Genomic DNA, 13,619 nt, shown 5'->3' with positions numbered 1-13,619 from the left:
GTTTTGAGCAGCCAAAATTGAACTCTTTGATTTGTCACTCATAAACAAAATCAACTAGTGCGAATGTGTGATAAAACTGTATTTATCTTAAAGACTGTCTGTTGTCTATTTCCTGAAGAACACTGTCACCCATTACCACTGACAAGATAATGTAGCAATTGTGTATTCGGAGGCTACAGTGTAAACGTGTGTTCGGTTTACGTTGTTCAATTTGATCTCTAGTAGTATCAAAACAAATCTTTAGAGAGACATTCACACAGATTGTGACTCAGCATGGCTGGTCCCCAGTGCTGGCCTGTCTTTCACTGTCTGGCAAACAGAGATGACAATTCCCCACCCTTTTCTCAAGTTGGCCAAACCGCCACCCGAGGGCCTAATCCTGTCCTTTCCAACCTCAACCCCTCCTACAACTAATGCTGAGACTGGTTCTCACACACACACACACACACACACACACACACACACACACACACACACACACACACACACACACTCACACACACACACACACACACACACACACACACACACACACACACACACACACACACACACACACACACACACACACACACACACACACACACACACACACACACACACACACACCTCGCTTCTAGTCCTTAGGAAACTTTGCACAAGCATTTCGCTACACTCGCAATAACATCTGCTAACCATGTGTATGTGGCCAATACAATTTGATTTGATTTGACACACACACACTCACAAGCCCATCCCAGCAACCACTCTCCCTGGGGCTGACTCGCTTGCAAATACACACACACATGAGCACACACACACACACACACACACACACACGCACACACACACACACACACACACACATATACACACGGCCTATCTCTGCCATGGAGAGGGCCCTTCCCTTTCCTGTATATAAATGGATTCAGAGGGACCCCAGCAGCAGCCTGTCTTTGTGTGTGAGAGAGACAGACACTCAGCCCCTGAGGATCGACTCTATCAGACAACTGCAGCTTCTTCAACTTCTACAGAGGTGAGTTTACTCTTCAGTGGTCACTGGTCAAGCAATGTTTACTGTCTCCAATCTATTTTTTTTGATACTGCATGTATTTGACAATGCTTTGATAAAAAGTAATGCGATGCCTCATAGAATGCATCATTTGCAGTACTCTAAATTCAGTTGCAGTACTCTAAATTCAGTTGCAGTACTCTTTGTCGTTTTGCTGTATAATAGTACACCTTTTTTCCCTCTAGGAAACGTCCAAATGCTGGTAAAAGCAGAGTTTATTATGGGGTGGGGTGGAGGGGGGGCTGTGGGCTAATGAGAGTCCTAAATGGAAGCTAATATTACAGTACCAGAGTGAGAACTGAGTGCTGGTTTGAATGGTTCAGAATCAGGGGTATTTGCTTCTGTGTTTTCTCTTTTCCTTTACAACCACAAGTTGTTGTAAGATGATGTTAAACTATGGATCATTTTTACCTTTCAGGAGTCACATTTGTTCTTTGCACAATGCTTCCGTGTCTAAGTACACACTACATAAAACTGTGTATATGGGGGACATTTCCGTAGCGCAGGAGCACTGTGCAAAGTGCAAAAAAATATTAAAAACCTAAATATAATCTGGTAGCATGACGAAATTAGAGCACACTCTTCAACAATGTGCGTCATAAAGAGAACACAATTTACATATTGCTCCGTTTACGAAACGCTATTTAAATAGTCACCTCTTTGTAACACACATTGTTCAAGAAAAAAATCGAATTAAAGGAAAACTCCACCCAAAAACTATCTTTTGGTATTTGTTTCATTAGTACATTGTTGACATAGTCCCAAAATATTTTGCTCATCAGCAATCGAGATTTCAAGATATATAACTTTCAAAATACAGAAATCGTCCCTGTGTGATGCATTTTGCATCGTACGATGCTGTGTTTTGCTTCATATGATGCAAATTGCATCATACAGGGAGGATTTCTATATATTATAATAAGGTTTGCGGTATTTTTTGCACTTTGCACAATCATTTATTTTGCCCTATGAACATGTTACCCTATACAAACAGTATTATATGGCATCATCCATTGACTAATAGCTAAAAATAGTAATAACTTGCAGCATTTCCACCACAAAAAGGCACAGCACTGTCCCAGAAAACATCGATAAAAACCTGTGGTGATGTTGTTTCTCCACAATCAGCATTGACCAGCTAATGTTCAGCTGAAGGGGGTGACGGCACGATGTGAGTGTGCGTGCACACATGTTTGTGTGTGTGTGTGTGTGTGTGTGCCTGGTGTGTGTGTGTGTGTGTGCCAAGGTGAAACAGTGCTTTCACTGTGCAGGTCCATGACTCACCTTTCCAACACTGGCAGGAGACCATCCCACACCCCAACCCTTCTCCTCGACCAGCACAGCACAGCACACGCCCATTACATAACTAAATTCTTAAATAGTTGTTTGTGCCACAAAGCTGCATGATGTATATTGTGCCATACTTACATTTTCATTAAAACTACCATTGTGTATTTAATTACTAAAACAGCATTACCATACTTACATAATCATTTCCATTAAACCCCCCCCCTCTCCTAACCTCAAATAAAATAGGCTTTAAAAGAAGAGACCCCCAGGGGACGGTTGGTTGAGGTAATTCTTTTTCAGTGCTGCTTTATTGACTTACGGTATGTCTTGAGATTATTATTTACATTCAACCCACTATTAGTAATGTTGCACCACTGCTTGTACTATATGATGGGGTCTAATAGCTTGTCATTTTATGGACCGCTAAGTTTGGACTTACTTATAGTTTGTTAATGTATATTATTACCTAACTAATTGTAAATGTGCAAGGTAATTTGTTAGTTTTACCACAGATACTGGCATAATTTTACTGGTACACTACTCGTTGTGAAAATTATAAATATTACAACAACAAATAAATACACATTGATTCTAAGCAAAGGAATCTGATGACATGGTTGTGTCCCCCACACACTGACACTAAAGTTTCCCTTGTCATTTACCACCCATTTTCTCTCTCTAATTTTAAGATTAACGGCACAGTCGGGTGACACACTGACCACAAGGGACGGAGAATAACACAACATGCCAAAACAAACAACCAAACACCCCAAAATGTCTGACCTTGCCAACTGCTTTTCTGGAATCACACCCTCAGTAGGCTCCTCTTTACACAGCACGGAAATAAACAATGAAAGAAAAAATAAGCACAGGCTCTATTCGGTGAAACCACTGAGCATTTCAAACCTATGTTTTCTGACCTAGTCACTACAATAATGCACACTAATACACACATAGAAGTGGTTCCCAAAGGCCTACTAGCACGGACTTCGCTGATGAGTACTTTGTTGAGGGAAAATGTACTTGATACGATTGTGATGTGTGTTGTCTCACCTAGCCAACTTAAGATGAATGCACTAATTGTAAGTCGCTCTAGATACGAGCGTCAGCTAAATGACGAAAATGTCAAATGTAATATATATAATTGTTTTGACATGTGGTTTGTGTTAAAGTTTACGTGCACCTCATCCAGGTCAGTACTCAAGTTCGCTATTGCTGCCCTACCTCAATGTGAAACAGGTGGTTTGTGGGAACAGTTCATCTCTTAGCATCTGCAGCACAACTGGGAGTGTCCTCCCCAAGGGCTAGCTGAATATGAATGGAGTCGTCATGTGATATGATACCATACCTAGGAATTGTCTGCTTGTCTGTTTGACTCTCTGTCTCTGTCTCTCTCTGTTCGTCCATTTGTCTGTGTCCCAGGCCCGTAAGGTGACGTTTCAGCGCTGGTACCATGTCTGACTCAGAGCCCGCCGCCAAGCCACAACCCCAGGTGTCACACCGCGGACGCAGTGCCGCCCCCATCGCCACCTCCAATGCAGATGGGGAGGAGGTGCCCGAGTTCGAGCCCTTCGGCCTGATGCCCCGAGGACCCCCTCCACTCCAGGGTGAGGAGGAGAAGGAGCCTGTGTGTGTGTGTGTGTGTGTGTGTGTGTGTGTGTGTGTGTGTGTGTGTGTGTGTGTGTGTGTGTGTGTGTGTGGGGGGGGGGTGCACGTGTGTGTGTGTGTGTGTGTGTGTGTGTGTGTGTGTGTGTGTGTGTTTGAGTGTGTGTGTGGTGTGCGACAGAGAGAGACAGAAGTGTGTTTGTATGTCAGAGTGTTGGTTTGTGAGTCAGTATGTGCCTTGGTCACAAACGATAAGAGACCCTACAACGACACGTTTCCTGTAGATTTAGGAGGCTGGCTGACAAATGAATGGCATTCCGTTCAGAGTTATCTTAACGCACGCCGTCAGACACATCCTGGGTCTACCAGCCTCATCACTGTTCTCCTTTCCTCAGCATTATCTCGCTAGAACACAAGGCAGGCCTAGAAACACAAGGCAGGCCTAGAAACACAAGGCAGGCCTAGAAACACAAGGCAGGGTTCTGAATAAGAATGGACTGACTGGAATATAGAACCTCTAACAGACTGGAAGCGACTTCAGCTTGTCCCCTCGTGATAGGTAATTCAAAGTAAAGTTCAAAGTAAAAAAAAGTTTATTACAAAATCAGGGGGCAGGCAAATGACAAGTCAAGGGCAGGCAGAGGTCAGTAATCCAGAGCAGAGTCCGAAAGGCACAGAACGGCAGGAAGGCTCAGGGTCAGGGCAGGTATAATGGTAAAAACCGGGGAAAATAGAAAACAGGGACTAGAGCGAAAACAGGAATACGGGAAAAATGCTGGTAGGTGTGACGAGACAAGACAAACTGGAAACAGACAAACAGAGAACACAGGTATAAATACACAGGGGATAATGGGGCAGATGAGCGACACCTGGAGGGGGGTGAATACAAGCACAAAACAGGTGAAACAGATCAGGGTGTGACAGTCATAGCCATCTAAATAATATCTTGTAGCGAGTTTCCCAAAAAGAACAACCAACAACAACCACGTTGTTGATCTTCGACTACAGTTCATAATTTTTACTATACGTCACCACAGTCTACAGACAAAGCTGTCTGTCTACCCTAAGATGAGAAGGTTCCCAAAGTTGAACACGCAACGTAATCGGCCTTCAGAATGTCTCTACCACTCTTCATACATTTGAACTTGCAGGATTCCATACGTTACGTTATGTTGAAGATAGAATCGAGAGAGTAGCAGTGGTGTAAAGAGGGCGTGAGAGGGGGTGAGGGAGGGGGGGGGGGTCAATGCAAACAGTCTGGTTGGCCATTTGACTAGATGTTCAGGAGTCTATTGGCTTGGGGGTAGAAGCTGTTCAGAAGCCTTTTGGTCCCAGACTTGTCGCCCCGGTACGGCTTGCCGTGCGGTAGCAGAGATAACAGTCTGTGACTTGGGTGGCTGGAGCCTTTGACCATTTTTAGGACCTACCTCTGCATCCATAGCTCTGTCTATGAATTTGAGAGACGGTACATTTCTCCAGGCCCATCCCTCAGCTTTTTTTGCTGAAACAGAGGTGTATTGAAATAACTGCTCAAGGTCACATGGAAAAATATCAGGGCCCAAGTTACGATGACAAGTCTGCATCTCTCTTTCTTCCCTTTTATATTCCTCTCTCCTCATCTCTCTCTTCCTCGTTCTCTTCCTACTATCCTATCAGAGTTCTTGGACATCTGGGACGTGAACATGCTGCGGAAGCCAGACGAGGTCAATAAGCGGCAGCACACCACCCACCTGTATGCCACTGACAACCTCATCGTTCGCAGGGGACAGGAGTTCCAGCTGAAGGTGACCTTCGACCGTCCCTACAAGCCCTCCGACGACCAGTTCGCTGTGGAGTTCGTCATCGGTGAGATAAAAATGAAACACCTAAAAAAAGTTTCCTAAGCTAAAAAAAAAGGTCTAACTCTGTATCAGTGGTTAAGAAGTAGTTTACTGTACGTACATCTAGAAACTTGCATCCAGATGCAGGGTACCAAAGGTAAAGGAATGAAAAAATATAGTTTCATTATGTTTCAAGTGACGGTTACATTAAGTGCGGGAACATTCATTGTATCTTTTTTCATTGAATGTTCCCCGCACTTAATTATAACCGCCACTTGAAACATAATAAAACTAAGGAAGAATATGTGCAGGTATTTATCTTTCTTCCCTGTATCAGTGGTTAGGTCTACCATAGGTCTACCATAGCTCTAGTCCAGGGTGTTAGTAAGGCTTGGTGTAGGGTGAAGTTGCCCCTAGACCCTGATCTTTGGTCTGTTTTACATTTTCTCCACTAATGGTAAAGGTTAGGTTTGGGGGATGGGAAGTTGATCCTAGATCTGTACCTAGAAGAAACTGCACCCCGGAGCCAAAGACCAGAGCTAGGTATACCCCTGCCCTGACATGTCATTCCCCTGTTCCTCCTATCCACCAGGGGGCAGTCCCCAGTTTAGTAAGGGCACCTACATCCCTGTGTCTGTGGCCAGTGATCGCCAGAGCCCGTGGGCCGGCCGGGTGGTGGACAGCGCAGACAACGTGGTCACGGTGGGGATCACCCCAGCGCCCGACTGCATTGTGGGAAAGTGGCGCACGTACGTGGCGGTGGTGACGCCATACGGAATCCGCAGGACAAGGCAGGACGAGAGTCGAGACGTCTATATCCTGTTCAACCCCTGGGCGGCAGGTCTGTGACACTCACTGATGACAGCAATCACACTAGCCTGTTCCCACAACAGTTGTTTGTGCTGATTGATTGATTGATTTAGCTCTATTAATCTCATTCGTCTATTCATCTACATTCCGATAATAGATTCCATTCTATTGTTCTGGCTTCCTTCCACCAGCTGATTCTGTGTTCCTGGATGACGGCAATGAGAGGGAGGAGTGTGTTCTCAACGAGGTGGGGGTCATCTACCACGGGGCGTTTGACGACGTGTCCGAGAGGCCCTGGAACTTTGGCCAGGTACAGAGAGACCCAGTGCAACACTACTAGCTACGCAATGATTGGTTTTTGGTGTGGTGATACGCTATCTGCACCATGCAGAATTCATTTAGAACTACTGTGCATGCAAGTCATTATACGTCAAATAGCAAGACGGTTGTTTCTAGGTCCATACACATGACCTGTCTGTCACCTTTTTGTTTTGGCTTTAAGACACCGTCTGATTCTCTCTGTGATCATCAAAGAAGTTCAGTGCACACTTAACTGAACTTTGCTTGTTGCAGTTTGACTACGGGGTGCTGGATGCGTGTCTGTTCATCATGGATAAAGCTGCCATGCCCATCACCAACAGGGGGGACCCCATCAAAGTAGCCCGGAAGGCCTCAGCCATGGTGAGGGTTACGGGGTTACCACCGGTCCATACAGAGAACCCGTTAAGATCGCAACGTTCTTACAGTGCAACCGTTTCATACAGTAGATTTATAGGGGGGGGGGGGACTCCATGGCGGCTTGAGAAAAGACTCCTTGCCAGAAGACACGTTTCAAATCAAATCACATTGTATTAGTCACATGTGTCAGATACAACAAGTGCAGACCTTACAGTGAAATGCTTACTTCCGAGCCCCTAACCAACAATGCAGTTAAAACAAATGTGGATAACGATAAGAAAAAGTCACGAGTAATTAAAGAGCAGCAGTAAAATATCAATAGCGAGACTATATATGCGGGGTACTGGTATAGAGTCAATGTGCGGGGTAATATGCACATGTAGGTAGAGTTACTAAAGTGACTATGCATAGATGATAACAACAGAGAGTAGCAGCGGTGTAAAAGAGGAAGAGAGGGGGTGGGGGGAGGGGCATTGCAAGTAGTCTGGCGCTCTGGTACCGCTTGCCGTGTGGTAACAGAGAGAACAGTCTATGACTAGGGTGGCTGGAGTCTTTGACCATTTTTAGGGCCTTTCTCTGACACTGCCTGGTATAGAGGTCCTGGATGGCAGGAAGCTTGGCCCCAGTGATGTACAGGGCTGTTCACACTACCCTCTGTAGTGCCTTGCGGTCGGAGGCAGAGCAGTTGCCAAACCAGGCAGTGATGCAACCATGCTCTCGATGGTGCAGCTGTAGAACCATTTGAGGATCTGAGGACCCATGCCAAATCTTTTCAGTCTCCTAAGGGGGAATAGGTTTTGTCGTGCCCTCTTCTTCATTTGTACAGAAGAGAGATTTGTACTTACAACTCATAAGCTTGTAACAGGCTGTTTGCATCCAAAATGGCACTCTATTTCACATATAATGCATTACCTTTGACCAAGGTATTCCATATATAATGCATTACTTTTAACCAAGGTATTTCCTATATAATGCACTACTTTTGTCCCGGGTATTCCCTATATAATGCATTACTTTTGACCAGGGTATTCCCTATATAATGCATTACTTTTAACCAAGGTATTTCCTATATAATGCACTACTTTTGTCCCGGGTATTCCCTATATAATGCATTACTTTTGACCAGTGTATTCCCTATATAATGCACTACTTTTGACCAGGGCCCATAAGGCTCTTTTCAAAAGAAGTGCACTGTAAAGGAAATAGGGTGCCATTTTGGATGCAGCCAACCGTATGTTTGCCTCTCTCTCCCAGCTGAACTCTCGTGACGACGACGGGGTGCTGGTGGGGAGCTGGAGTGGTGACTACACCTACGGAGTGGCACCCACCTCCTGGACTGGAAGTACTGAGATCCTCCTCAACTACTCCAGCAGCAAGATGCCTGTCTGCTATGCCCAGTGCTGGGTCTACGCTGCCGTCTTTAACACCTGTGAGACCTGCATAAGGCTACAATATTCCCCAAACTTTCAGAAAATTCAATTTTTGAAATTGACACATTTCTGAAATCTTTAATGATTCCAGAAATGTTTAACTAGGATCTCCCAAAAATCATTTAGGCAAAGTTTTTGGATTTTTACAATGATAATGAGTGAAATATTTGGGAGGATTTCATAATTAATCACTCAAATTAATTTCCTACTATTTGATGTGCAGAATCCCCCCAAAAAGTCTGAACATTTTGTTGTTGTTGCTGATGATACAGTTTCTTTCCTTCCCCCTCGGCAGTCTTGCGCTGTCTGGGGATCCCCGCCAGGGTTGTCACCAACTTCTTCTCTTCCCACGACAACGACGGCAACCTGAAAACTGACATCATCCTGGATGAGAACGGCAGAATTGACAAGCAACGCACCAAGGACTCTATCTGGTACAATTGTTCCAGTGACAGACAAATCACTTTCTGATTTGATTTGATTTGAGCATTTAAAAATACAATTCATGAGTGGAGAGACTGCATTTAGAATGATTTATGGTAATGTCAAATAATGGAATGGATGTGTTGCCGTAGGAACTACCATTGCTGGAACGAGTGCTACATGAGCAGGCCAGACCTTCCTCAAGGGTTTGGGGGCTGGCAGGCTGTGGATGCTACGCCCCAAGAGACCAGTGATGGTGAGGTGTTCATACACACAAGCATGTACGCACGCACGCACGCACACGCGCACACATACGCAGCAACACGCACACAGACACAGAAACACACACACACGCCGAAACAAACACACACACACACACAGAAACACACACACAAACACACACACAAACACACAATTTAACTGACTATGTTATAATTTTTTACATAACCATGTTATGAAATGTACATGCTGTGTAGTTACTATATTATATCATTATTTGGGATATTACTAAGTCCTAATGTGTCTTTCATTGTATCCAGGGATGTACAGGTGTGGCCCTGCGTCTGTCCAGGCCATCAAACATGGCCAGATCTGCTTCCCGTTCGACGCACCTTTCGTGTTTGCTGAGGTAAATACGACAACAATGAGCCATCCTAGTGGCGCAAAACACCAACTGCACAGGACGGTATACAAAATGTTACAACCCCTTATTGGTCACTTTCCAAGACAGTCAATTTTTGTTTGCATCAGTTTGAATCAGTGAGCTCAATTGTAGTCGTGAACATACGGTACCAGCACATGTGTTTTGGTATTACTAGTATATATGACTTATATATGACTAAACATATCAATAGATAGTTACTGGAATTTTACATGATGAATGTGTCCCATTTTTTACCCTATAGGTGAACAGTGATGTGGTGTTCTACTCGCGGAACCCCCGAGACGGAACCCTGGAGCCGGTCAAAGTCAACAGCAGCCATGTTGGTAGGATGGTGGTGACCAAAGCTCCCGGCCAGGACACCCGGCGTGACATCACTGACCAGTACAAGTTCCCCGAAGGTAAGAGAGGAGGGAGGAGGGAGCGTCGCAGAGCAAAAAGCCTAAAGGGACACTTTCCCAGACACAGATTAAAAATGACCTATGCAGAAATCACTCCAACATTTCCTGCTGGCTAAAATTCTAATAGTTTCGCCTAATTTCAGTGTACGTGACAAAACAAGCAAGTATCATGCAGAGAGTCATTGTACCATCTAAACAGCGGCATTTTCAGCTGTTTGAAGCTGGTGTACAGAACTGAAAGTAAACGACACAAAGATGAAACTTAAGCACGAGTAGCAGATAAATAGGGCTCAGAACAAATCTAACATTTCTTGGACTTTCTTTCAGTGAGAATGACAGATCTATAACTCAAATTTACATGTGAATTTAATCTGTTGTATTCGGGGCATGTGACAAATAACATTTGATTTGATTTAAATGTTAAAAGAAGGGTTTTGTCTCTGTGTGAACAAGGTACGACCACTCGAAAAACCCAGATTCTGAATGGGGACTACTTCTGAAACAAACCATATAATCTTTCCCTGTCGTCTGTGGTCTCCTACATCCACAGGTAGCCCCGAGGAGCGCACTGTTCTGGAGAAGGCAGAGGAGTACGGTTGTCAGCGTGAGAAGGTCACCCTTCCAGAGGCTGACGTGGAGCTGAACATGCCCCTGATCGAGGTGAGGGTGGGCGATGACTTCGAGCTGAAGCTGGAGTTCAACAACAAGAGTGGCCAGGCTCGCACCGGGGAGATGTATGTCAGTGGCAACGTGGTGTATTACACAGGAGTCACCAGCTCTGAGTTCCTCTTCAAGACCCCTAAAGTGACATTGGATCCCATGAAAGGTGGGCAGGTGGGGTGGTGTGTGTTGGTTACTGGGTTCTTGTAAGATCAATATTCTAGTTACTAGTGGCAAGCCAGTTGCTCTCCAACATTTCTAAAGCAAGACCCGACAAAATACATGCAAATGAAAGTCAAACTCAAGGAGACAAAGCATATCCTAAGAAAGTCATCTCTGTGTGTCCACAGCTGAGAAGAAGGTGATCCAGGTGCGTTCCCAGGACTACATGAGAAAGCTGGTGGAGCAGGCCAACCTCCACTTCATTGCCACTGGGAAGGTCAAGGAGACGGGTCAGATTGTCACCGCCATGAGGGTCGTCACTCTTCACAACCCCAAACTCTCTGTCCAGGTCAGAGGTCATGTTTTTAGGAGTGGTAATATGCACACAGCCTGAAACAAATCAATTTGTACTCTATAGAGCAGGGGTGTCAAACATACGCCCCCCCCCCCCCCCCCGCAAGGGGTCCAATCCGGCACATTTGTTATGTTTTGGGGTGGGTGTTGGGGGGGGCGAACTCAATATTCTTTAAAATGACAAAAACCAAATCGAAATTGTAGAAATTATAATGGACCTGCATTCATATAATATCTTGACTGTGTTCAGCGTTGCTAATAATCAGCTAAATGAAAGCTAGACAGTCAGGGAGCACTGAAAAATTCATAGCTGTAACGGCTTTCTTCCGTCGAAGGAGAGTCGGACCAAAATGCAGCGTGGTTAGTTCGATACATGTTTAATGAAATGAATAAACACGACAAAATACAAAAACAAGAAACGGAACGTGAAAACCTATACAGCCTATCTGGTGAATACAAACACACTGAGACAGGAACAATCACCCACAAACACACAGTGAAACCCAGGCTACCTAAATATGGTTCCCAATCAGAGACAACGAGAATCACCTGACTCTGATTGAGAACAGCCTCAGGCAGCCATAGACTATGCTAGACACCCCTACTCAGCCACAATCCCAATACCTACGAAAAACCCCTATACATAAACACAACACAAAATAAACCCATGTCACACCCTGGCCTGACCAAATAAATAAGAAAAACACAAAATACTAAGACCAGGGCGTGACAATAGCGGACTATTTTGGGCTAATTTTGGACTGCAAGGAAATATAACCAAGTTTCAGTGCAGCCCTCCGGACCGCGTTGAAGACCAAATAAAGACTGAATTCTGCAAAATGAGTTTGACATCCCTGGTATAGAATGCAAAGTATTTTCCAAATATGCTCAGTTTATCGATCCTTGCTGGGTCTTCACAGACAGGATCAGGACCAACTCTCATCCCCTCTCTGTAGGTGTCTGGTCTGGCTAAGGTAAGTGAGGAGATGTTTGTGACTGTGGAGTTCACCAACCCGTTCAAGTTCAACCTGGAGGATGTGTATATTCGCGTGGAGGGGCCAGGAGTCATGCCACCCAAGTATAAACATTACAGGTGAGCAGAGTGATACATGTATGTATGTATGTGTGTGTGTGTGTGTGTGTGTGTGTGTGTGTGTGTGTGTGTGTGTGTGTGTGTGTGTGTGTGTGTGTGTGTGTGTGTGTGTGTGTGTGTGTGTGTGTGTGTGTGTGTGTGTGTGTATATACTCATGTGTGTATATGTGTGTATTCCAGTCTGATCCTGGCTGGCTCGTCCCTGAATTGGACAGAGAGTTTTACCCCGCGAAGGGAGGGACCCACCAAGCTGATGGCCAGTCTGGACTGTGCTGCACTCAGGCAGGTGTACGGTCAGGCCCAGCTGACCGTCAAGCCCTGAGCAGCACAAGGGAGATGGCACAGCTATACAAGACATCTATAGCACAGCTAGACAACCTATTTACAGCTCAGTTAGAGCCCAGCAAGCAACAATTAAGATATTCATTTCTTCTTCTTCTTCTTCTTCTTCTTGGATGGATCATGTAATTTCACAAAAGAGGCAATATTTTTTTTAACTATGCAACATTTGGTGTAGTTCAATGTATTTGTTTTCATTTCTATACAAGGAAAACACAACTACATCATAGCTAATACAGCCCAGCTACCAACAGATTAGAGATTGGGCTTGAATGTTAGGCCTAATACATGGTTCAATCTATCTTCACAAGAGATGCAACATTTTCTAACCACAAGATGCAACATTTATTGAAATTGATGAAAAGTTAAATATCCCTGTTTCCTTTTCTTTTCTGTTTTGACTTCTATGCAAGATAAATACTTAAGTAACCCAAATTAAAAAGATGAACATGAATATGATTGCATGTTATCAATTATTGTGTTTTTATGGCAATATACTTTGGTTTTGAAATGTCCAGATAAGATCTTTTGAAATCAAATATTGAACGTATCCTATCGGCCTACATGCATGCTGTCAAAATTAGAGTTCTTCGAGCACCCAGTTCGAAGGCTGAAGTTGTGGACCTTGCCCTATGCGCGACAGGGATGAGTGAGTAAGTGACATAAGCACGTCTGTGCTTCGTTCAACTCCACACAAGTCTAGGGGTTTCTTTCTTTCATCCTAAGGTTTTTACTTCATGTACAATTTTTTCCCCCTGTACTGTTCTGACACCCATATCAGATTAGCGCATTCACACTGACGTATTCTCTGAAATAGCACGCAGATGCAATGCTCATTTTCTT

The 13,619-nt window shown here is 44.5% G+C and overlaps 1 protein-coding gene across 1 annotated transcript; it reads left to right on the top strand.

The window, feature by feature from the left end:
- The first annotated feature begins 889 nt into the window (after positions 1–889).
- Positions 890–13,235, top strand: LOC109896946 (coagulation factor XIII A chain). Its single transcript, XM_020491413.2, has 15 exons — positions 890–1,015; positions 3,764–3,948; positions 5,603–5,791; positions 6,359–6,607; positions 6,768–6,886; positions 7,150–7,257; positions 8,509–8,683; positions 8,980–9,118; positions 9,260–9,363; positions 9,647–9,735; positions 10,013–10,169; positions 10,720–10,995; positions 11,180–11,340; positions 12,302–12,438; positions 12,618–13,235. Exons 2-15 carry the CDS (start codon positions 3,795–3,797, stop codon positions 12,757–12,759), a joined length of 2,199 nt encoding a protein of 732 aa, XP_020347002.2. The 5' UTR covers positions 890–1,015; positions 3,764–3,794; the 3' UTR covers positions 12,760–13,235.
- The last annotated feature ends 384 nt before the right edge of the window (positions 13,236–13,619 follow it).

The sequence above is a fragment of the Oncorhynchus kisutch genome, linkage group LG9 (genome assembly GCF_002021735.2).
Source record: "Oncorhynchus kisutch isolate 150728-3 linkage group LG9, Okis_V2, whole genome shotgun sequence".
Classification (NCBI taxonomy): Eukaryota; Metazoa; Chordata; class Actinopteri; order Salmoniformes; family Salmonidae; genus Oncorhynchus; species Oncorhynchus kisutch.
Note: the sequence above shows the minus strand (reverse complement) of the source record. Positions and strands in the feature narration are given on the sequence as shown.